At 41.0% G+C, this 26,293-nt stretch overlaps 1 protein-coding gene across 2 annotated transcripts; it reads right to left on the bottom strand.

Moving 5' to 3' along the window:
• Positions 1 to 716: 716 nt before the first annotated feature.
• Positions 717 to 25,875, bottom strand: lrrc1 (leucine rich repeat containing 1). Of its 2 annotated transcripts, none has more exons than XM_010888967.5 (14): positions 25,270 to 25,875; positions 15,793 to 15,910; positions 15,006 to 15,084; positions 13,519 to 13,608; positions 10,245 to 10,301; positions 9,309 to 9,372; positions 8,819 to 8,893; positions 8,493 to 8,637; positions 7,401 to 7,519; positions 7,063 to 7,146; positions 4,290 to 4,405; positions 3,746 to 3,903; positions 2,447 to 2,598; positions 717 to 2,213 (listed from the first exon to the last, which is right to left on the bottom strand). In XM_010888967.5, exons 1-14 carry the CDS (start codon positions 25,426 to 25,428, stop codon positions 2,061 to 2,063), a joined length of 1,569 nt encoding a protein of 522 aa, XP_010887269.1. In that variant the 5' UTR covers positions 25,429 to 25,875; the 3' UTR covers positions 717 to 2,060. The 2 variants fall into 2 exon arrangements, with proteins under 2 accessions (XP_010887269.1, XP_019903212.1); XM_020047653.3 differs by lacking the exon at positions 25,270 to 25,875 and adding an exon at positions 23,960 to 23,981.
• Positions 25,876 to 26,293: the final 418 nt, after the last annotated feature.

The raw sequence follows: 26,293 nt of genomic DNA, 5'->3' as shown, positions 1-26,293 counted from the left end.
ACCCTTTTTTTCCACGGAGTCTCTTGTCTATTAATTCAATTGACATATCTAAATTCCAAATAGCCAGAGAACAAAAAAAGTCTGTAAATGCAAAGTCAAGAATCTAGAAAATGACTGCTGTCTTGTACATGCACTAATAATGCAAATATGCTTCTCTAATAACAGCTGTGAAACCAAGTGTCCAAATGCCTTTGGCAGCCTAAAATAGAGAGGGCAATGTACAAAACAAGCCCCCATTTCTACATAGTTCATCCAATAAGGATGAAGATACCTTCAGATTAAAGCTGCTAGTGTGCAATTTCAACCGCACATTCATTTTACAATATCAAATTAAAACTGCTGGAACACAGAGGCGACAACACATAAAACACGCCATGGTCCAAACCCTTCTGGAGTTAACGGAATGTGTGGTTTATTTGGCATCGATGAGGTAAGAAATTCAAAATGTCTAAATAGAGTACTTTCCATAAAGTACTAAAGCCTCGCTCAGGACCAAGATATACTGATACAGTGAACATGTAAATCAACTGTAAATCCATGTATATAATTTGGTCACCACTAATTTGTATATGATTGCATGTAAACTTTGTGTATGTTATGTCGATTTGGTCTCTAAAATGTCTACCGCTAGCAGCAACAATACATCAAGCGAAATTCTGAATATGTGTAAATGTACTAAGCTCAGAAAAAGAATGACTAAGGAATAATGAATCATGTTTTTTGTTTTAAACTTGTTTTATTTGATCAGTGGTTAAAAGTAATCAAAATCTGTAGGCTCAGTGTCAATGCCTATTTGAGATTGTGTTTTTGTGCAGCTTGATCCTTAAAGAAAAAAAAAATAATAAAGATAGAAATCAACATTAAAACAAATGTATATGGTCCTGTCCTTTCTATACAATTAAAACAAATAGTTACAAAATCTATATTGTAGCGTACCCTTTAAACAACAAAATGTTTATATTAAGACGCAAGAAAAATTAAGAAGTGCATTAGTGTACGCTCAAACAACTGTATTTATAACGGATTCCACCCAGGTCTTTATAATCTTGCATGTAATGAAATTGGCCATTGAAAGTCCAATGTCCATGTCAAGAGACAAACATGTTTTTAAAAATGCAGCCGTTTCCGGTATCTATTTAAGAAAGCATTTCAAAGCAGTAAATCGCAATGGAAGAAAGTAAGACAGCCTCGTCACTTTCACTCAGTTGTGAGAGTGTGGTTAGGGTATGTGTTATGCACTGTTAGCCCTTCATTACTAAATTACAAAAAGGTGTCTAAATCCAAATAAGTTTAACAATAGAGTAGGAAAGAAGATTCAAGGCTGTCTACTCCCTCAAAGACAAATACGTCGTTTCGATAAGACATTAGCAACTGCACTTTTGCTCATTTCTTAAAAAGAAAATATTTAAAAAGAAATAAAATATGTACCAAATTCCAAGATAATGTTTTTAAAATCTACTATAAAAGAAACTTTCTATACATTGTTTTAATTTACACCATCTGAGCTGCCAAAAAGTATAAAAGTATCAATATTCACAAATGACTATACAATAATCCTTAATCAGTAGGTCCAAAACTCCTTGGTTTTAAGTATCCCCAAAATGTAAAAAGTATTCACCCAGTGTTTAAAAAAAAATAAAAATAGAACAAATATATATATATTTATGAAGATGGCAACAATATTTTTAAACTAAGGACAGTAGTGCAACTACCTATCGTCAGTAAAAACAATAAAACAATACATCTTTAAAAAGCACTACATTTAAAAAATATATTAAAAGAATTAGCACATTTGTGCATTATTACTGTTTGGAAAGGTAGCACAATAGTTTGGGGGGTGGGGAAGGCACATGGGCCCTGGTAGTGTGAGCCAGATACTGTGGTGGGTATTGGAGATGAAGTAAGGTGCCAGACAAGAGGACCACAGCCGAGTCCCAGGGTCGAGGCGCAGGAAGGGTAGGCAGGCCACAGGAGGGTTTGAAAGGAGAAGTAGGTTGAGGGGGCTTGTGCAGGAGAACATGGCAAGAGACACAGGAGGTAAGACTGTTTTCTGAGGCAAGTCACACAGACGTGGTGACTGTAGCGTTATTGACCTCGTTTTTGTTGGAATCCAGGCCTTTGGCAGCGTTCAAGTCGTTGCGGAGGTTCTCTGCTGCTTTCTTCATAGACTTCAGCTCGCTTGGGTAAGGAGTGGCCCGTCTCATCAGCGTTCCCTATGGGGAGGACACACACACGGAGAGAGGCTCTGTAAAACTGAATAGAGGTAGATTCTCCAACAGAGGCTCATAATATGCACAGGTCTTAAAGCCCAGCCTTCCAACAATGTATGGAGACAATAAGCATGGCATTAGAGTAGCTCAACATGGTCCCTGGTCGGTTTAGTGCGTTAATGAGTTTGGACTTTTCGAACAGCCCTGACTTCTCATTCACAAGCTCCTCATCTCACCTTTTCATCATCCTCATCGTCGTCTTCATCCAGGAAGTGGATGGCACTGATCCGATTCATGGCCTTGTTGTCCCAAGTATCATCCACCCGGTCATCCGCCATGTCATTCACCAGGCTCTCCAAAGCACCACAGCGTGCCAAGTTGTCTGAGCCTGAAACATTACACAATGGATCCATCTCAAGCAATAAGTGGCATTTCAATGTCGGACTGAATTATTCAACAGATTAAAAACGCTGTTTTAGGTCTGATTGCTTTTTTCTAATCTGCAACATCCACTTCCCTCAAGGAACTGTGCCACGACACAGTGGTCATAAATGAGAGCTTTGAACCGGCCAGATCACGGTTTCAAATCCCAGCTTAGTCACAAGCTCACAGAACAGACAATCCCTCCCCCAGCCCCCATCTCAAGTTCAGCTAACTTGACCATAAAGTCTTAGATCATTCACAGCTCCACAAGCGTATGAGGCTCACGAAAAGGAACACATCCGTAAGGTCTTCTCGCCCTGAGGGATACCCGGGGCTACAAAGGAAGGATGTTCATGACAAAGAACACTTTGTAGGTATTTACTCAATGAGCCAGATCAAAAACACAGCATGTGTTGTCTGACCACGCCTCAAAACAATTACAACCTCCAACTGGATCAGGCCTCGATTCGACCAGGCCTCGGCCTAGCAAGCCTCCCCTCGCGTCGCCTCACCCAGAACGGCAAGCTTTTAATGGCTGCAATCCAGTTGGAAGTTAAGCCTCTTTAGCAGTCCAATCCACTGAAGGCCCCCAACCCCCCTATTTTCTTTTTCATAGCAGAGGAGCAGGCTTTCGGGGGGCAGCGCATGTTCAGAACCAGAACAGAGGATCTGTGATCCCTGCTGGCTACGAATAATCAGCGTCCAACACAGCAATGGCTCATAGAAGCATGACGCAGAACAGTATGTGCTCCTCTGAGCAGATCGTGTGACAGACTTTTTTTTTTTACAAAATCTGATGCTTATGGGACTATGCAAAGGAGACATCCTGGGACTAGGGTAGTATAACCCACAGGATTAAACATTTCATTGCGGTTGAATATGCCTTACAGGAGCTTCTAGCTGATTTGTAAATGCTTACGTACACAGCAGGTATGTAGCCAGGTCAGTGCGTCCCACAAACACTTTTAGGGGGTTACATTTCCCAAGATCACAGTGCATATTTCAATCATAACCACTGACTTTACAGGTCCCATTCACCTATTGGGCTATAGCTCGTCATAAAATCTTAGACCCTACAGCTGACGATGTGATTGGGGCCGACGACGACTTACCTAGAGGCTGCTGGGGCAGGAGAACACACGTGAGCACCTTTTCCCTTGACTCCGGATCCATGTCGTTCTGAAAGGTGAGCAGAGGCTGGGCCTGGTTCTCCGACAGCCACAGGGCCTTGAGCCGCAGTGCCGTCAGGGACACTGGCAGGTGGAGGAGTCTACAGGGACACAACACAGCGTTACGGAAGGGCTTCGGGGACCATGGCAAAAGGGTTTGGCGGTGCAGATTGACCGTGCACAGCTGAGAATGGACTTTTACCGGTATGTCAAATATGACTGACTTTGCAAGTGAGGACTTCTGGTACCCAGCTCAACTGTGCCTGGTGCATAGTTACGCAATAAGGCACAACATGTATATGGCCAATGTAACAACCAAGTGTTCTTAAGCGTGACATGTAACTGGAATGCTTCGGCGCAGCTCTTGGCCGTGGCACATTGGCAATAAACTTGGTGTAAACCGTCCAAAAATAATCCTGAATGTGAGAATTTGTTAGTAACCAATGGTAAATAAAGCCGCATAGGAATTCACTGTAAAGGAGCAAACCTATTTCCAGAGACGTCAAGCACGTGCAGCTCTGTTGCCTGAGAGATCTCGGAGGGAATCCTCGTCAGCCTGTTCTCTCGTACGCAGAAGACGTTCAGGCTACAGCAGCCGCCAATCTGGATGAAGGAAGAAAACATTCATAAATTAAGACAAAGCAAACAGTGTCTTTAGAGTCATCATCACGGACCCACAGAATTACATAGGATCGGGGGCGTTGTGTGTTCTTTGAGGCACACAAACATCTTCAGGAGTAATGAACGGGGGACTTTTTGTTTTTGGTGAGAACTGTATTTAATATTTCCAAATCATTACAAAAATCTTTAGAACGTACCCACTTATCCCCTCAAAGACCATGTGAAATTGGCATAGAAAGATAAACCATTGAGAACAGAATGTAACTAATGAGCCCGTGCCCAGACCTGAACTGAAACCAAACACAGTAAAGGATTTTCATCATGTTAAAAGGATCTGGCCAAGCATGCGTGCTCACTGGAGTTAAGAGGATGAGTTCAAGAGGTGCCTCAGAGAAGTCCAAATATTAGCGGGAATTACAGTTAGTAGGCTGCACACAGGTTATATGCACCAACAAGGTAAACACCAGATATCCATGAGCAAATTGTGGAGATGTTCTGGGTTATGCACACTACATGTGTTTTTTGGTTGACATATTTGCTGTAAAATGGAGAGGAGAAAATATGTCCCGAAAATATCTTACCTTGAATGTGTGGGTTTGAATCACAACAAAAATCTAGATTTTAAACTTGAACCAGTGAGGACAAATATCAATAAATAATTGAGTTATCCACCAATCAAGACTTATTAAAACAACATAGCTAAACATTACCACAGCATTGCTGTAAACTAGCCTGGCCTAACACCAGGGCTATTTTAACTGTTAGATGTCATGCAACATCATGGTTAAAGTCAACAATGAATATCAGTATATAATATGGGCCAAGTGCTGCGGACTGACACACTGTACTGGTAGCATCAGAGACACAGGGGCATTGTACAACCACTGAAGGGCCCTTTCAGATTGAGCTTTAACCAGAGGGAGCTGGCCTTCTCTAGAACAGAGAAGAGGCTAAAATAAACAAGTGCCTCCCTCTCACGCAGGCGCGCGCCCGCGTACACACGGCCCCCGAAACAATAAACCTGAGCCAGACACACCAGAGAACTGCGGAAGATAATGGAAATGCAAAAGCAGAAAAGGGAAAATATATATATACACACCAGGCAGTGCACTTGCTTTGTCTGTGCTTGAATCCCCTTGGGGGAAAAAAGATAGCATGCCACCAGCCTGACAGCTGAAATCATGCTACAGTACAGAACACACACAGGCATGGCCCGGCCATGTCCGGGAGGAGGACAGTCAGTGGGAGACGGCCTTATTGACCATAAGAATGCGCCAGGTTGATGGGATTATCGACCCGTGCGTATATTACCACAGCGACATACGCCTCCACCGAACGGGATTCAGCTCACAAAGTGGATTTGCGGGTTAACGGGTGTGAGGATCAGCCTTTCACAGTACACAGTAAAAATCAGAAGGTGTTCAGGTTTAGTCCAGCACAGCTCAGCATGCACATCACAGTGACCACCGGACGAGTTCCACTTACTCATGACTGAGGAGGTTAAGAATCTACGTCATTGTTCCCGAGCAGCAGGGTAAACCGTGGAGGCAAAATGAGATGCGATCAAGGTCTAGATTAGCTTTTTCTGAGCATGTCAGACTGAGCATGCACAAGCATTTGGCTTGGAACGTTGGGATGAAGTGGTTAGTGGAGCATTAAATGCAAACAGACAGCTTTCCTTCAAAAAAAAAAAAAAAAAAGTTGTTTTTTGATTATGGAGTATCCACTGGAGAAGCAATGCGCCAAATTGCTTTATGATGTTAGTCTACGCTGCAAACCCCACTGAGATAAAGAATGTGGACGAAAAAATTAAAAAGGAAGAAGAAAAGAATACATATTAGGAAAAAGCAATACTCATTTATTCATGCAAGAACAATATCTAAAAAGGGCCAGCATGCCACAATGACATAAAGCAATTATTTACTCACACAAGTGGTGGATTTTGTCACTTTGCCATATAAATACTGTCCATTCTGAAACGATCCTTTTCTTTACAATCCATTCCCTTGCTTATGAATGAACCATGGTAAATGCGAACACACTACCAAATCCACTTAGTTCATATTTAAGGATTTGTTAGGGAGAAGGGGTGGACCAGTTTGCATTGATAAAGTCTACAGTTTGTGAGACAGGCATCTGCCACCTAAAGCCACAGATTAGAAAACAGATTTTTGGGTGCCTTAAACTATGATCTCACAACAATCGGGCTGCAACGCTACAGTAAAATGATCCTCTTCACTTAGTTTTAAGCGTCCACTTTACAAATCAGTTATTGTTTTCTTGCTTAAAACGAGAGCAGCGCCTGTCACACTATAGGGTTCTTCCAAAATTGGCACTTGTTAACTCTGGAGGTAGAGGCTTGAGAGGGCGATTTCCGTGAGGGTGGACTACAAAATCAAGCAGCTTGATTATTCTTCAGTACCCTCCAGAAAATATATTGCAGTGTTGAAAGGCCCTAATGGCTTGAGTCATCAGGTGGGTGAAATTAATAATCAGGACAAAATGAAAACCAGCACGCTTCAGACCCTGTAGGGGTCAACCTATTATGATGCACTGTGAAGCAAGATGGACATGGCATGCATTAACATTAAGTCCCACAATGCTCATTGGCTTCAAACTATACAGTGTTGAAAGTGTACCTCTTTTGGCAATGACAGTAGTCGGTTCCTATCACAGTTGAAGTTGGAAAGTCTCTTGAGTTTTCCAATACTTCTAGGCAAACTCTACAGAGAGGGGGGGAAAAGAATAACAGTTGAACTGCACAGCAGGTGACGGATTTGGCAGTTACACTTACAGGGGCGATGGGAATCACTTTTACAGTCCAGATGTAAAAGCACATCTAATTGGTTAGCAGGGAAGTGATAAAAAGTCAGACATTGTCATTAGAAATGTATCATCATTTAAAGGTCATTGAATCTTAAGCATTAACCCGGTCCTCATGTATACATGAACAGATACAGAGCAATCATGAACCCACCTGTAGCTGATTTTCAGTGAGAACTAGTTCAGTGAGACTCTCACAGTTGCCAATGCTCTCTGGCAGCTGGGTAAGACGATTCTGGTCTGCTTTCAATATTTGCAGACGCCGAAGTTTTCCTGCAGGGAGATGTTTTTTATTGTTCCATATTTTAATAAAGACATTGTGATGAGTGTTGTGATGACAGGATGGCAAATCAATATAATCCGTAAAATTCTACAGTCAATTAATAATTTGTTTATAGATGTGTCCTTCAGATCATCATCATCATCATCATCTGGCTAGAACATTCACTTGCAGGAAACCATAAAAAAAAAAAAATGTAAGCAGAATAATGACAATGTTAAGTGGCATATGGCTTGATCAGTGAGTGGCATCCACTGATTAGTTTATGGAAGTCAGCAAGCATGTCACATTCATGAGCCTTCTCTCATTGTGAAATGGATTTTACACGTGCTACCTCATTTCAAACAGGAAGTCAATAAAAGGCCACAATACAGAATTAAAAATGTAAAATAAGAACCACCAAAAGGAACAGCGGTAGTCACGGAAAAAACAGGGTTTGAGTCACAAATGGGGGGTGGCGGTCCAACAGAGGACAGTGACATTGGCCAGCATATCCTTGCTCGGACTAAATTAGCATGGGTCCAACCCATGACAAGGTAAAACAAGTGAACAATACGAAATGTACACGCACACACGTCTAGTTACCTAGTCTCACACACACCACCACCACCCCCCCCCCCCCCTCATGGGGACCAGAAAATAGAAATTGCATGCACCCTTGACCTAATCTTAACCCTAACCTCAATAAAGTAACATTTATGCCTAAACTTTACCAAGATGTAATGCTTAACCTTAACCAACAACGCCTGGACCTTAAAGAAACCCCAATTCTAACAATAAAATAAATGGTAAGTTTGACCCTAAACCCTGAGCCGGAAATTTACTTTTGTCTCACAGGGACCGGCAAAAGATCCCCATGAGTCCAATTTGACTATACTCATGGGACATTTGGTCCCCATGAGTTTAGTAAGACCACACACGCACACGCACACGCACACGCACACGCACACAGGCGAAAATGCTGACCTATGCCCTCTGGAAGAGCATCGATGAGGTTCTGAGACACCAGCAGGTCAGTGAGGGAAACCAGGCCACCAAGCTCCTCTGGAAGGTGCTCCAGCTTGTTCTCTGACACATCTAGACACACAAGGCTTTTCATGCTGCCCATCTCCTAGAGATCAAACACTTAAATTAGAAACACATTTCCCAGGTTTACCAGTAATGTCTTCTGCATGCCTACACATCATCTAATAGCCTAGCACTTTCTAGAAATCAAACCATAGTATCTATTTAACAATAATACCAAGGCATAAACAACAATAATTAGTGCAAACATTTTATAAATATCTTACGGCAGGTATTTCAGCCAACTGGTTTCCGTCCAGCCACAGGTCCTTTAAGCTGACAAGACGGCCAATTGTCTCTGGCTGCGTGGGATGAAGAGAGAAGAGAATTACACACACAGGTAAATGAGACAACCAGATGGTAGAAGAATTCCAACCATTTGTAAAATGTCATTATTCATTCCTCAACCTGGCATAGTGTTAGTTTCTCAGTGAGTGTCTCCATCACTGCGTTAATTTTGCAGAAACATTATACTTGACAATATATTGTAAGAGACAGACTAACTTAACATCACTATCACATTACTCTATAGGATTATAAGAGGGTTATACTAATTTGTATCAGTAATCCAAAATGTATGTTTCACATAGGAAATGCATTAAGGGAAATGTGCTGCCCATTTTTTAGCTTCGTTTTTTTTTTTAAGTGTGAAGGCTCTTCTAAGAAACTAATACTACTTACAATCCTTTCAGTATTTGTAAAGTCAGAAAAACTCACCAAGTTATAAAGTTCGTTGTTCCCTAAATCAAGTTCTTCTAGTCTGTGAAGTTGCGATAGTGACCTGAGAAAAGCACAGGAGGGATTATGAAGCCAACAGACTTTAAACATAGACCTAGGCTTTGCAACAAAAAGCACACTATAAATAATTCAGTCCATTTCCCTGCTGTTTAATTTTAACCATGTGCATATGAAAGTGCCCACATACCAGGCAGTCAGATGGTTAAATTTTCAGCGGGAGACTGTCGTTTATGCCAACATAAAAGTTGAGCTTTTGCTGAACAGACTCTTTTAAAGGGCACACAGCTTTCTATATCACCATTGGTCTAATTACTGACTATAAACTTTTTATACTGTAGCATGGCATTGTTGAATTCTTAATGCATAATATAATAAAACAGCTATGAAATACATTCAACAGTATGTAAGCTGCTTTTAAAGCAATATTAAAAAAATGTAAGATATTATTGGCGGAATTAGATGAACTAGGATGTCTTTTAGTTTTGTTAGCAAGGAAACTATTCTATCTAGTAAAAGTACAAGTTTTACTGGAAGTTAAACATTTCAGCTGACAAATGAATACATATCTCCCCACAAAACCGCAAAATTATACCTGGCATATAAATGAATCAGGAGCTCCAATATTATACCTTCCATAGGAAGTAATACCTTTCAAATTGTGCAGTGTGTTTCATGGCATGCAAGGCCCCTTGTTTATTATCCCTTACATACAGATGCCATGTGAAACACACAAGACTTATACTCTGTTCTACCCACAACTTAATTGGCTACATGCTTGCAATTCATAGGTGAGGTTTCTTCATTGCCTTGTTTTTCAGGGGACTGGTTGGCACTAAAATTATTTGTGTAGCACAGATGGTTGGGGGTAAACGTTTTGCCCTAAAAGAGAAATGTGCATCAAGGGAAAGGACTCACTCTGGTAAGTATGTCAGCAGATTCTCTCGGAGTTCCAGTGATATCAAGTTGGAGAGGCTGTGGAGAAGGGAAAAAAAATTAACTCCTGAAACAAAAATAATTATACCTCCCTTTCATGAGGATTACTCATTGAATATTAAGACAAAATTACACGCATCAATGATAATAAGCACACAGATATTGAGAAAAGCACACAGATATTAAAGCAATACATATGCATAGTGTATTTATATATAATGTCTTTAAACCAAGCAAACACAATCACTCAATGAATAATTCCAAGGATGAATGCTGAAAAAACAAAAAAAACACAGCTTTGAGGCCATAATATCTTAATTCCCTGAAGGTACATTATTTCATCCAGTAATCAAAGCAGGGAGACATGTGTCCGTAGGATACATTAAATTAGTAATACAAATCTTTTGATACCGGTATCTTTTGGTACCAGCTGCCGATGGCAAAGTGACACATTCTTTCAAACCTCAGAAGACAACGGTGGCGATCTATTGGTTTGATTTATTAACTTGGCACTAAGCCGGACTTGTGCCAGCACATTAGAGGTATGAGAGGTTCCCTGCTCCACCTACTCCTGCTGGGAAAACATTCTGGTCGGAGGTTATCGCAACTCTATCAGACATTTTTGATGTTGATTTTCAACTGTTACATGGTACGTGTTCACTACGCCAAAACCCAGTGCACATTCTTCTACTATCAGTGCTATTGTTATTCTTCATTAGCAAGGCCACGGGTTGGAAACCAGCTGGGACTGCGGTTTTCATTAACTCAAAATGTCATCTAAAATAACACAAGAAAATAAGTATTCCCATGCAGGAACAGCGAGATCACATTATCACGTCTCAGGGAATTTAAGGGAGACAATTATTGTCATTTTCAAACAATCTATTTTGGGGCTGTGAACGTTTCTTTCAAACATTTCTTATAAATGTGAATCCACCCCCGGACAGCTCAGAACCAGGTTTTGCTACACCCCACTGCCAGCTGACTATTGTTTGGTGTCAGTTCCATTCAATCCTACGTCAGAGACGCAGCAGTTAAATCCCTCCCAGGATCACACCACAGGTTTTTCAAGAGGGTGCTCATTCTCAGTCCTTACCTACACCAGTTGGTAGGGCAGACAGTGACACTTATGCGAATGAAGTTAGAGTTTTGTTGTTCAGCAATAAATACAGATTATCAGCCGGGGCAAACAAGCCACCTATGATTCACCACATGGCAGCTCCTCGTCAAGCCATGTTGCTACGGCAATCAAACAATAACAACACTCCGCCACCTCCATACAATCTATAGCATTGTCTTTGGCTGTGTTAGAGGCCTTCGCCAATCCATGGAGAGCTAGAGAAGACCGCTCTGACAAGGCTGATCTGTCATCACTAAGCCCTCTAAACTACTCACGCCGCATGGGAGTCACATCCAGAGGAAAGCAAATAAGGTGCTTGTACGTGGGGCAGGAGGAGACCGGTTAACTGAAGTTACCCAAAGGTCTGCAGGCCGAATGTTTCCTAGGAACTCGAACGACACCAAAAGATGTCAAGCGGTCCATAATCACAGCCGTTTGACCCCAGTTGATAATCGCATTTAGCCGTGGTGGGAAACCCCAGAGGTTTGCACCTGCATGAAGACCCCCATTAAAGGATTTGTTTGTGCTGCTTCGCCGTTTTAAATATTAAATATTTAATTATAGGTGATGACATTACCAGCCCCCCAACCTGATCAAAATGGACTCAAAACAGGCTCAAGCGTTTGTTTCTGCACACCCCAAAATCTGTCGACAAACACTAAGACAGCATGGATGCTACATGTGTCTTTCCACAAAAGATCAACAGAGGTGTAAAATTGTTTTTGGCAAAATCCATTAAGCCTAAAGCTTTTAGGCCAGGGCTTCTTGTTGTACATCGTGTGACATCCTTTCAATCCTCCACAGCTAGACAAGAGTGAACAGATGAACAATCAATATCTGGCCTAATGCTGAGCCATCTTCCCACATCTTCACCAACTGTCACAGAGCTCCAAGTTGTCACCATGGTAACTCCCTGATCAACCATGCTTACTGGACATAAGCATGCGAAAAAAATCTAGAATGTACAATGACCTCCTGGTGACCCGGTTGGTCATTGGCTGATCTCTTCTGATGATCCCAACCAGGTCATCGTGTAGGATCAGCCAATGACTCATACAGAAATTACACTGAAATGGACTTCTTTAACATGGCCTGCAGGAATAGATGCTATAGGGCCCCGTCTCAGAGGAGACGTCCGTCCATCGCTATGAGAACCACACGTAATGTGACTCAATCCGGCTACAGCTCAAAGAGTCAAACATTAGTCAAAGTCTTTAATCTAGAACGAATCACAGGGGAGACAGACAGAACCTGGCTGAATCATTCTGCAAACACATCTGTGCTTTGACCATTAAAGGTCCTTCTAAATGGGCAGCACGAGGCCTAGCAGTTAGACCCCGTGACCACTGATCAAAACGTTGCTAGGTCTAGTCCCTGAGGGGAAAAAGACAGTTTGAAACCTTGTGGAGGCACCCTGCAGCTCGCCAATACAGAGAGGTTGGAGTTAAATGCCGAAGCCAAATCTCAGCTCAACTAAATACACCAAGTTGTGTTACAGACCATAATCCCTAATTTTCAGAAACATGTCAAGTCAAAACAGACCTCTGTTTAGTTGTACACTAGTTGCTCTGTGATCCATTATGCAGTTATCTGAAGGGAGAGAGGACTGACATTCTTCCATAAGTCTAGCATCGGGGAACCAGGCAGACAGGAGGAAATTACACAGGAAATGAACAGGGATAGAGGGACAGGAAAAGGGCTTGCTGATATAGCTACTTTTCCTTCCATTAAACCAATAACACCATTCTTGGCCCATTGTGAAAGTATACAATGGGTCTTCATAAATTGAGCAAAAGACCACGCTGATTAACATAGTAATAGTAGTCAAAAATATATAGGCAGGAGACACTGCTCCAAACCACATCAAGTGAAGGAGGGTGCACAGTACCAGTAAACTCCCAAATATGTCAGTGACAGAATTTGTATTTACAATGTTAATACACTGTTCAAACATTAAAACTGGAAAAGTTCTAAAATGTTTTTAATCCACCCCCCCAGGTCAAAAACAATATTAATGTCTATTAGAGCAGACCTTGTATAACTAAAATCCAACCAATAATAAAAGATTATACATAAACACAGCCACGAAGTTCGAAAAAATCTAATTATCCAAATAATGGAGGAGGAGGCACTTACTTCCCGATGTTCTCAGGAAGGGCCTGCAATGAAATGTCATTGATGGAAAGGCATGTTAAATTCTGGAGCTCCGGAAAACTCTCAGGCAATCTGGAAACACAAGAGAGGCATTAACCTGATAAGATATTTGCTGCTGGCAATAAATGGTTGCGGATACATACATTGAAATGACCTGAGAGTAGAATATTTATACTAAATGCTAAAATGTATTTCTTGATTAACTGTGGGAGAACCCCTAAGATATTCAAGGAGCCATATCAAATAGCCTAAGAGTATTCCTCAAATAGAAGAAAATGGTTTTCCTCATGGCTCCCCCACAGTGTAAATATGATGATCCCATTAGATTCTGTAAGAACACTTTTGCACTGAATCTCTAACCAAATAAATAAAATGTATCAATAGAAACTAAGAAGTCTTTAAAATGTTGCCATATATATTTTGAACTAGCCTAGCTGGACTTAAATGCGATTCTGTCATTTTTGCCAAAAAGCAGCAAGGGTAGGAGGGTGAATACCGCAACCCACTGTAAACAGAAAGATACCAGAAGATGGTTGTCAAACTAGTATTGGGCAAACAGAGACTTACAAGGAAGGACCCATTAACACATAGTATAAAAACACACAATTCAAATACTTCAAATGACATGAACATTGTTAAAATATTATAAAGCACAAAGAAATCATCCCTAATTTCTAAACAGTAGAGGCTATAAATCTTTCCAACAAGAGCATTAAGGCTACATGAACTAGCTTATGGGAGTCACACATCACACTACTTGGCTATGGCAACCCAAACGGACCATGAAATAACAAGTCTTGTTCAATCTGAATATTTGGTTTTTAAATATTTCCGCAACTCCCTCCGCACGGATGTAGTGACTTTGCCAATAACTAATGAAAACGTCCAACAGAGCCCACTTGCCTGTGGCTCTGACAACAATTACCATCGTCTTCCAAATACACCGAATAGCTCCAACCACAAAATGTATGTGGGGCATTACATTTGATTATTTAAGTGCTGCCTGACTTCTGTTCTACAGCCCTAGACTGAATCACAAGACTTTAAGGCTTTGCCATAACACAGCAGACAGGCAAACGAGAAAAACATGTACTGAGATTAGGGGTCCAGTAGGGATAACAGCAAGACCGGCATCCAGCAAAATAAATGTGCAGTTAATGAATGAAAATTAGTAGTTCATGAATGCCATGAATGAAATCATAACTAAAACCAATCCATCACATTGTAAGAGCCAATTTGGAGCAAAGATTTACCCGGAATATGAAGGCTACCTGTATAGCAGTTATGGTTCCCTCTCAGTATAACCTGTTTATAATGGTCTGCTGGTGTAGAATTGATTCTTATACTTTAAAGTAGCATTGCAAAACCCTTAGGCTGTAGCATGAAATAATCAACTGTGTTGGTACTACATGGTCTGTTTAATTATCCCTCCCATTTGTTAAACATTTAAGACTTCAAAGTTCAGTTACCTTGTTAACGGGTTTCCACTGAAGTCTGCTACTTGAAGAGCTTTACAGTAAGAAATGCTCTCTGGAATTTCCATAATGTCTGAATGGGGGAGAAAAGAAACATGTTTATAAGCACATCCAAATCATCTCATACCGCAAATGCTATTGAGAAACAATATACTCTAAACATAGTCGGGTTCACTTATTTTAGAGGTGTTTTATTGGTCAAACAATGTAGGCCTATGACATCTTTCAGTGAAGATGGCAACATAGTTAAGACATTTCGTCCAACCAGGCATTCCATTTAAAGCAAATGATCCAGAACAATGTTAGTGGAAGCATTGGGGGCACAGCCAGCAGCATGGTCTTGAACTAAATATTTCAGAGGCTCTGTTCTTGGCCGAAAGAGACGACACATTTTGCAATGGGTTAAAGTTTCTCCCATTTGACCAAATATACTGAAAGGATTCAAATCAGCAGTTCTTCAGTTAACAGTTCTATATATAGGCTCACAAAAGTTCTCGCCCACCATGGACTACCATGGCTCTGACAATATGTTGGGTGTGTACAGTGAAATCTAGAGGGATGGCTGGCGCTGACCATAACTGGTGGTTTGAGCTACGTCAAATTGTTGTCTAAAGATACGCACTGGATTTTTTGCAAACATGTAGCCTGGTAACACCATCAACCAACATGTTGCCAAAATAGGAAGTGTTTTAATGGGTTCATTCACAGCGCCAGTGGCCGAATCCATGTGACTTGTTGGATTCAGCCCTCCTGGGTGTTAAGAGCAGTGGTTTTCTCTTACCATTTCGAGAGACATCAAGTTCTACCAGCTGCATGAAGTTGGCTATTTCTGGAGGAAGCCTCTGGATCTCGTTATCGCTCAAGCCCAGCTTACGTAGCTTCACAAGCTGAAAAAATGGCTGAAAAAGACAAAAGAAAATGTTATTGCAATTTACATTGGAAGAAAATGTACACCGTAAATGAGATACTTATTTGTATCAATAGCCTACTATCAGTCATAGTTGGAAAACATTTAAGAAATGGTAAACAGACAGACAAAATACTTCTCAGACTGAACAAAGTAGAGCAAATTAACCCAAATGCATTGAAAAAAATAAGCTCTGTTGTAAAAATGTAATACAACTTAGGCTACATAATACAGTCTTTCCCAAAATAGAGTTTGGTACCGTAATGTGTTATAATACAAATGAAGAGAAGGTTGATGTTGGATTACAATTGGACAGTTAATGCGCCCTTTTCCTTTACAACACATGCAAATCATCCTAGAGACATCAGTCTGTTGACTGCCCTGCCCTGCAATGTGTACTTGCTGTGAAGTTCTGAAAATAGAGTATATAGTAACATTCAGCAAACACTAGTTTCTACTCATGCAGGCTTCCAAACCGATATGATACTGATGTGCAATAGGCAAATAACTTTTGTTTAGCTAAAGAAAACCGTAAACTCCACAGATTAGACTGAGTGTGCCGCCGTTAAACCTAACTACATACTACCTAATATACCTTCAAGTTAGCAATAGCTAGCTAGTTCTTATTGATAAAATATCTTTATGTATTGGCAAGACTATTGCCTTGTCTCCATTAGCAGAGTGGCAATCTAAAGCATGGGTATTTAAAACCGGACTGTTCCACTCCACGTTCTCATTGGAACCCTCTAATCAGGGATATATTTAAACCTGAGAGACCCGGTGGGGGCAATTAATGACGAGGTAGAACATACGATGAGGAAGATTAATGAGATCAGAAAGCGGCTCTGGACCTCGTAGGGTAAGATTTGAATACCCCTGGTCTAAAGGAATGTTTTTACACTGCAGGTCTGGTCTGATGGGGGCAAGCTTATTCCTGGTTTACATCGGGCATTTTGCAGGTTTGAGTATATCATGTAAATCCCCCATCCAAATATCCTTTTCTAGTCGCAAGCGACTCCCCCTACAAGTGGTTTGAGTATTTGCTCATGGCCATGCTTTTCCAACCCTCAGATGTGGAGGTCTGACAATATAACACTGGTATAGCTAAGTAAAGCGGAGATGCTTAACCCACTCCTCAGGGAACCCCAGCCGTTCCATGCAATTTGACATATTCCAGACCTAGCACACCTGACTAGACAACTCTTTAAGCCTTTGATTAGTGTCAGGTGTCCCTGTTCAGGGCTACAACAAAAACTTGAAATGACCAGGGGCCCCCAAGGAGAGGGTTGAAACACAGTGGAGGATAAATGCCCCCTCTCACTGAAACAGCAAATGTTCACGGCCGGCCAAGGTACTGCAGGCATGGTATGCAGACATCAATGCAATGTCACTTCATGGAGTAGCTCAAACTGTTCTTTCAGATGTGCCATCGAGTCTTCATATAGGAATGGAGTCACATGATCAATGGCTTTGTCCATATTTGGGCAGGTGGGCACAGTCGATGGCATGGCATGTGACCATTGGTCGAGGCTTGCAAAGTGTAAGCAGGTGAATCCACATAGGGAATCCACAACAGTGAAAGATCAATCATTGAAAGCTGACCAATTCTTAGGCAGCAGAGAAACCATGTGTCATTGAGCACTAAAGAACAGTTAAGACAAGAGGGATCAGGACAATAAAAGTATCCTAGACATAAGAAACAGCAGAATAGCCTCAACACAACCACTACAATATAATTAAAAATGTTATTGCTGTTTCAGCCTAAACCTCAGTGAAAATGTAATTTCAATAACAATAAGTACTGTTATGGAATTGATTAATTTTATTTGTATCTGTTGTGGGTCCACTACACTGTCTAGAAAAGCATTGTAGCGGGCTGTATTTTTTCCTCGCACACTGATGTGCTGTCTTGATCATTCTCCCGAGCCTTTCTACCATACATACTGTGACCACATAAGCCTACCAGACAGTTATTCAGGATAGCTTAACACGCATTCTGCCTCTTTCCATTCAGTGCAGCTCTTCAACTTAGGGCCTTTTTTGCAATATAGATTAGAGAGTAAACATGAGAAAACTGCCCAAATGTACATATTTAGTTACACAAAGCCACACAATAACAGTTGACTACCAGCCATGTTCCTCCCACACCTCAACCACCCTTGATAATTAGGCAAGGAAAAAAAATGCATCAAATTAGATTTTGCATTTCACCATCTAGCAACGGTAGATTTTTGGGCTTTAAATAGACAATATTCAATTGTTTATGCTTCCTGGTCAATATTAAAATAATCTAAAGGAAATGTATTGCTCAAAAAATTAAGGGAACATGTAATTATCACAGTAGAACACCAAGTCAATTAAACTTAAACAAGGATATCAATCTGTCCAGTTAGGAAGCAAAAGCGATTGTGAATCCTTGTCACCTGTTTTGGTGCAAATTAAAGAGATAACAGGCGCACTGCAGAGGCAAAAGCAAGACAACCCCTTAAAAGGGAAAGGCTTTGCAGGTGGTCACACATTCCCCAGACCTGAATCCAATTGAGAACGTCTGGGACATCTTGGATCGGTGCATCCGCCGCTGCCAAGTGGCGCCACAGACTGTTCAAAATCTGGGAGGAGATCCCCCCCAGGACACCATCCGCCGTCTCATCAGGAGCATGCTCAGACGTTGTCAGGAGCGCATACAGGCACGTGAGGGCCATATACACTATGGAGTCACATTATGAGCTGCCATGATGAAATTCATGCAAGTTGGAACAGACTGCGATTTCAACTGTTTACTTAGATTTTCGATGAGAGTTTGAATCCAGTCCTCAATCGGTTGGTAATTTTGGTTTCCACGGACCGTTGTTACACAATGTCCAGTGGAGATTTTGATCTTTAATATTGCGTTCATTGATATGTGTGTGATTTAAGTGTTGCCTTAATTTTTTTTTAGCAGTGTACTTTCGGGAGCCAAATTAACTATCTTTTAGGTGAACTGAGCGACAACGGCAAGCTCTCATATAGACACCCATTTCACAGCCTCACAATTATTTTGTTTTTTTTCTCATTGGGCAGGTTGACTGTCATATACTGTACAGACGGCCCTTATACACAAAAACAATATATCTGTCAGCAATGAGGTATGCATTTTTCAATGGAACAGTTATCATCACAGTATAAAGTGGGGGCTTGAATGAGCTTTATGGTGGTTCAATAGCCAATAGGCTCTAAACAACCTCATCCCAGGGGCTTGGGTGGAATTATTGGGAAGTGACCAGCATGTGGTAGCAAGATTGCAACCAGGGCGTTTCATTTGTTATTCAAATATTGAATTGGCCTTAGAATTTTGTTGCCACTATTGTGACCAGTTGCCTAGGAAGCTATAGCTGTAGGCTAACCTCGCTTGTTGAAACGCTTGGCGGTAGCACTAAAGTGTAGAAATGAGACCACCATGCTTAGCAATCAGGTGAACAGTGCATTTAGAGTACACATTAGGCTTCAAGAAAAGTATGAGGTATTACCACTTCAGGACAAAGTCCATTTACCATAGGCTATTTAAAATGTAAAAAGATTAAGTGATTAAATGTAGTATCACAAAAAAAAAACAATGCCGGAGACGAAAGCACCCCAATAGCTGTCCTGAAGTTCTGAGGTTAATGGGGGACAATGTTATTGTCCATGTGACTGTCAGCAGCATACCAGGGGGAGCTACACTTCCTCAGGCTTGGTGAGCCTTAGAGAACACTAACAGAAGCTGAATTGTGAAGAGGCTGTATGATGACAATATGTAAGGCAATCACTATTAAAAGAATGATAATCCTGTTAGCAGATGGAGACAATGTCCTTCCCCAACCCAACAATAGCAGTAGCTACAACCATTGGAGAAGACACTCAATAGTCTGTCAATTTTGCCGAAAGAACTAGAGGATCGACTACACGTGACTTCTAACATTGCCTCGGAAACTGTGTCACTGAGATGAAGATGTGAAGCGAAAATAACCTTTATAGCTCTGAATAGCTGAGTGGCTGCCTGTGGGACATCCTTCATCTTTCCTGAGCACTGTTCACACCTGTTGGCAAAGCTGTCTGATTCAAGGCTGAAAACATTTTATTCCTGCTTTGGTGCAACTCACTGCTATTCGGAAAATGAGCAGGGAGCCTATAGATTGAGCTAATGTTTATCATCACCCTGGCTGAAAGATGATATAGATTTCAGAAATTCTGCAGGACGTCAACCTGACCAATAGGTGTAAACAATAGACCTATATTATTTGTGTAAATGATACACCAACAAAATGCACTGTAACTACCCAATGTGTGGTATATGACTAACACCACACTGTATTGGCCTGACTAGACTTCTCACAAAAATTTGAAAAGTTGAAATAAAAACTAGAGACAAAGGCCAAGCAAATAGGCCTATATATTATACTTTTGTTTGTTTTATTACCACTAGGACTGTCAGACACCACATGCACTTCATTTAAAATGTTTAATACGCTAATATCGGAATGAATAACTTCCATGCACATTCATCAGGAAAACCACTGTTTGCAGGCCCACATTCTAACCCCATCCTAGCCTAAACATCACCTAAGGGACAAAACCTTAAAGCTTAGGCCTAGGTGTGATTCAGTGTTGAATCAAATGCCTGCCCACCCAGCAGCTCTCCAGAGGAGTGATGCGTTTTATACAGTAGCCCAACAAAGCAGTCATTTTACTCTGCGCTTTGACCAAAAGCACAATGTTAGCAGATGGTAGAACTATGAGATCAAAGACCAGCAACCTTCTATTGAGATATACATGGGCTACAAATAGATGCTGACAGTTTTTACAGAAAATGTAGGGCAAAGTTTAAGGGACATGATGCCCTGGTCTAGTGGACAACTCAGAAATCCACACTCACTTAAACTGTTACGTCTACAATAGAACAGTATCATTAACATCATCCACTGCTTTTTAAACAGAAATCGTTCATTTTGGGACACACTTCTATTGCAAATATCCACAATTAACTACAGAAGATAATGCCATTAATCACAATTCTTTTAATCGTTTGACAGCACTATTTATTACTCCTAAAAACGAGCCTAATAACAGCGCAGTCTGAAGAGAGTGGACTGGAAACAGGTCTACGTTCCTCGGATGAAGGCACAAATAGCCAACATCCCAGAAAACCGGGTAGAACTATGCCTGTTTTTCCTCTGTTTTTCCTGGTCGGAAACTCCCTATTGCCACAAAGATGAGCATACAGGTCCCTTGTGTTCACTACAGCTAGTATCAGGGCTCTTCTAATGTCCAGACAAGACAGATCAGCTGTTCCAAAATACAATGACAGTTTGCACAACCTGCTCTTCTGTAGTTCACCAGCAAGACACATTTGATAGTTGACAACAGTTGTAATCCTACCCGGGGAGTATACAGCATTATCAAGTTAAAGTTGTCCGTTTGTTTGCCATTTGATCAGTGATATTTCATGATTTAGGCTACAAACCAAATGACATTTATCGTTGACTGTGTACCTTGCAGAGAACAATCACTCAAAGCCAATGATATCGGCTTGAAAACAAAAACCACCAGAACTAAATGAAAATGCCCATAACCTATTACGGTTTCCTGGGGTCTAGCTTAAAGGTTCTGTAAACTGTACACGCCTAATTAAGACTAGGCCGAGTTTAAGTCACAGATGCTTACGAACAACTTGTTCAAACAGCAGCACAAATTCATTAACTTACCCAAACAACCAGCAGCGAGTCTAAATGAGGGGTCCCAAGAAGTCACGCAAACCAAAACAGCTAGGGGTAAAGAGGAACGTCAAACAAGCCACAACACCCTAATTTCTAAAGCAAAATCCAGAATTGGTTTCTTGTTCTGCAACAAGTCATCATTCATGTTGCCAAGTACACCCTTGCAAAAATTACCATCACGCCAATCAGACTATGGCGATGTAGTCTATGACATATATTTTTAAACTCAAATTAGATGTTATTTACCAAACTGCCAACCATTCCCAAAACATGTTCCCGCTTAAAATCACCCATATGTGGACATGACATTCTGGCCAACTGTCTCTTGATAGATACACAACATCCAATTCACTGGCACCTACTTATGTACAAGTCCCTTCTAGGTAAATGCCCCCGGTACCTAAGCACACTCCAATACTAACCGTCTCCCCAGGAGATATAACACTCATCACACCTAAAACCGGAAATTCTCTGTACCCATTTCAATTCCCTGCGGCCATTAATTGAAATGAATTGCTTGAACCTTTTATCACACCTTCAAAAACAACTGAAACGCATTATCTTATGAATCCACCTGGTGAAACCTAATCTGTGTTTTTTAAATTTTGCTTAATTTAGTTAAATTCAATGTTTGTCTATACATTTTCTACATTGTGTTATTCTGGGTGGTCTTGAGGACTGCTACTTTCTCCTGCACACCAGTTGCTAAGTTGACAACACCTAACAGCTTATATCTTCAAACTGGCACATGATACTTCTGATAAGACAACAGCAATAAAACAGGAACCAGGTATACTGCTCGACTTGGCGCATCAAAGAACAAAGTCACAATCGTGTTGCACCATGACACCATTATCCTGTCAGCACCATAACAGCCTCATGATCATGGATCAACATGGAGAGCAGGCATGCTGACAAACAAACGCAGACATTTTGAAGCGCAACTAAGTAACAATTAGGTACTTTATTTTCTAGTGCAAATCCAGATTTATTCTCTCTAATATCAGCCCAAACATCAGGCATTGGAGTCCAGTGCAACAAACGCATCTGTGACAAAACAGCCATTAATTGGGCAGACATACTGTTGCACCATTGTCGTATGCACAAAAAATATGTAAACTGAGGGGAACACAAACAGAGCCCAGCTCCTCTCTAGGTTTCTTCCTAAATGTCAGTCCCTTTTAGTGAGTTTTTCCTAGCCATTGAGTGCTCCAACACTGTTGTGAGCTCCAACACTGTTGTGAGCTCCAACACTGTTGTGAGCTCCAACACTGTTGTGAGCTCCAACACTGTTGTGAGCTCCAACACTGTTGTGAGCTCCAACACTGTTGTGAGCTCCAACACTGTTGTGAGCTCCAACACTGTTGTGAGCTCCAACACTGTTGTGAGCTCCAACACTGTTGTGAGCTCCAACACTGTTGTGAGCTTATTAATAAATGTATTAATAAATTTGATTGACTGACAAAAACTTTTACAAACGCCGCTACTATTGTTAACTACCTCTTTTGTAACCAAGTAGCCTGAGGACATTATCAGAGAAAGAATAAAATACTAGACAGACAGTTTGCATAATAATTTCCATAGCGCTAGAATTTACAGTAGCATTTGAGACATGCAGCACAGGATTTTTGCTGTCAACTGCAGAAGAACTAAGTGATAAGCATGATCGCTGCACAGAAACTTGGTCTTGATACAGTTCCAACAACTGTGTTTACACTTGCAAACCCCCGGGGGGGGGCTCGATTGGAGAAAAAAAAAATTACAAACACGGACGAGAAATTGGCACTCTATTGTTATTAACTCCGTACATGTTCTTTCTGTTAAAGAGGTTTCCTTATTTCTCATCTATTCCTACCGGTCTCTTCCATTTTAACTCCACATTGTTGGAGTAAGCACTTCACAGTCAGTCTACACTGGTTTGTTTTTCCAAACAAAGCATGCGACAAATGCAACTATCTGGATTGACTTTGTAAGCCAGCATTATGCGCGGGGCAGGCCTGCTGTGGCCTGTAAAACTGGTGTTTCCTAACCGTGGTGGCAGTGTAAACAACGCCATTAAAGTATGGTATTGGCATGTTGTTTAACAATAACTTAGATACAATCAAACATCGGCCACTGGCAGTGATGCATGATAAGTAAAATTATCTTTAAAAACAAAGTCAGCCGGGGGAATATGCAAGTTAGGATTTACACCAAACAATGTTAAAACACCCTGGGTGTTGACGGACAGTACGTAAAGAGAGTTATTGTTATTTGGATTAACACAGTAAGAATTATATGTTTAATATATTGAAAGAAAGGCCACTTACACTGCTATCTGCCAAAATGCTTTTTAATTTTTTATCGTCTTTCTATACTGTGTAACGTAAAAACAACACATTAAATCACACCGAAACTATTTCCTCCAACTTTGTCTCCGTGTGTCCTAGGGAAGTCCAGTGGTCATAGCTGCTGACGCACATGTTTGATTCCAGCCCACACAATCTCCTTCATCTTTACCACTTTCCACAGCAATAAAAGCATAAAATGTCAAAAAACTATTCATTTTAGGCCGACCCAGTTAAGACAGGCAATATTATTCATGCTGTGCCTAGATAACCAATGGTGAAAACACTTGTAATAGGAGCCTGTGTAGTGTCAAGGCAATTGTTTGACTACAAACTTTTTAGCACATGTGACGAAAACAAACAATAAGCTGGGCACACTATGATGCAACAAGCCAACAGTGCATACCGGTAGTTACATGTCCAGGAGCACCACCAACTGTAGTGGATCATATAGTATGGCACGCAATGCAAAAGACTTGCGATATCCTACAAACGCTAATGCAAATAAATGAATGGCAAGGGCAGAGTGACTAATCAAAGCATGATTGCTTAATGTTCCCATAATCTTTTACCTTGTAAATACCATACAGGCCTAAGCCAACCCTCAACTGCTGTAGTTTAAAACCACAGGGCCAAAAGATAAGCTTGTCAACTCAGTTTTCGTAACGACTATTCCAAATCACCGACAATGACTACATCATAACATTACAAGAGAAAATGCGTGTTTCGTATTTTAGCCCTTATATTTCAAATACGGATACTTCCCATTATAATTATATCTACATCATAGCCAGACAGGTAAGTCTGCGTCAATAACCATAAGCAAGCAAGTTCATTTATATAGCACAACTCATACATGGAAGCAATTCAATGTGCTTCTTTACAAAGAAAAATACAATAGAATAAAACCTAATCGTTTAGTTGTTTTAAATTTAGATACGTATGCAATTCATAAAAACCTGCAGCTTAGTAGTCAACCGACATTACATTAAATAGGGCGTGCGCATCATTCCACGTCAAAACAATCCCCAACAAAGTGAAAATTCCTCCGACGTGCGCGTGCTTGGCGTTATTGCGTAATGACTGCCTATGAGATAAAATGTAAGCCGTCTACATAGCCAGCGACCATATTACCTGTTTAAACAGTAGGTTCTATGATTTTCCAGGGCATTAAAAACGTTAATTGACTTAGGTATACTTAAAACGTTTTCCACGTAAACAGGATCAGTAAACTTTGCATTCAACAGGTTTAGTTTAGCTACAAGAGTTAGCAAAAACAATTCTCCCCTTACCTTGGGCAAGTCGCGTAGTTGGTTAGCGTCCAGCAAAAGCTCTTCCAAACTCCGACTGTAGCGGTAGATCTCATCAGGAACATACAACAGGGAACAGTGCCGCTTATCGATCAATTCAACATGACGGTTGCACCGCCACAGGGGTATACAGTGAAACATCACGGGGTGATGGCAAAATCAGTTCTTCGAATATCCTGAAAAGACGTCCAGTAAAAGAAACGGAAAGCCCAACCTGTTCCTACTCTAACTAGATGGCTTGCAAAACACCTTGCTGCTATTTGAACAAATTTCCAAAGCAAACAAACAAAACCACATCACCACGCATAAATAAACTGCACTGAGCACCATTAATAAATACGCTGGCTCTCACTTTAACCTACTTTATGGGCACCTGATTTTCGCTTGGTTCTATATCCTTTATCTGGCGTCGCCCCTGGAATGTCAGTATATTTTCCTAATCGGCTCCTGAAAACGATCACATCTCGGTTTCGATGTGTTTAATTTCGTGTGCTCGCTATTTTCCTTGTCCCAGAGTTAATTTCCTCTCAGTCCAGTTTCTGACCCGGAACATTCACACTCCCTCATTCCAATCTGACGTCACTACTCCCAACTGCTCCTCCCTTTGTATTTCACTTCCTCCATCCCTCCCTCCCTCTGGAAAAGTAAAGTAGCAGCCACGTTCAGTTGTAAAACGTTCTGGAACGTTGCAGATAGAATTACGGGACTAGAGCAGAAGTGATTCCTAAAATCTACATGTTGGGACAGGCAGGTTTGTTCTACATACCATAATTCTACCTGGAATATTCAGAACCTAAAAACTTAATGAACAGTATCTATTGCAAAAGTACGCGGTTTGCCTCTAGTGATAATATTTTCATGAGAAGATCCAGGTAAGTATTTTATTCGGAAACAGTGGTTTCACATTTACTTTCAACATTTAAAACGTCTTTCAAACGCCCTAATGATCAGTCGGATATGGACTAGGGTTCGGTTTTGGGTCAAACCCCAATGTTTAGAACCAGTG

This window comes from Esox lucius, chromosome 6 (genome assembly GCF_011004845.1).
Source record: "Esox lucius isolate fEsoLuc1 chromosome 6, fEsoLuc1.pri, whole genome shotgun sequence".
Taxonomy (NCBI): domain Eukaryota; kingdom Metazoa; phylum Chordata; class Actinopteri; order Esociformes; family Esocidae; genus Esox; species Esox lucius.
Note: the sequence above shows the minus strand (reverse complement) of the source record. Positions and strands in the feature narration are given on the sequence as shown.

What these genes read in the sequence shown, in the direction of transcription:
- lrrc1 (XM_010888967.5), bottom strand. Translation starts at nt 25,428, where the DNA reads ATGTTTCACTGTATACCCCTGTGGCGGTGCAACCGTCATGTTGAATTG. An exon ending in ACAACGAACTTTATAACTTG is followed by an intron (nt 8,894 to 9,308) that starts GTGAGTTTTTCT and finishes CATCCCACGCAG; the next exon opens with CCAGAGACAATTGGCCGTCT. An exon ending in TACTGTCATTGCCAAAAGAG is followed by an intron (nt 4,406 to 7,062) that starts GTACACTTTCAA and finishes TCCTTCATCCAG; the next exon opens with ATTGGCGGCTGCTGTAGCCT.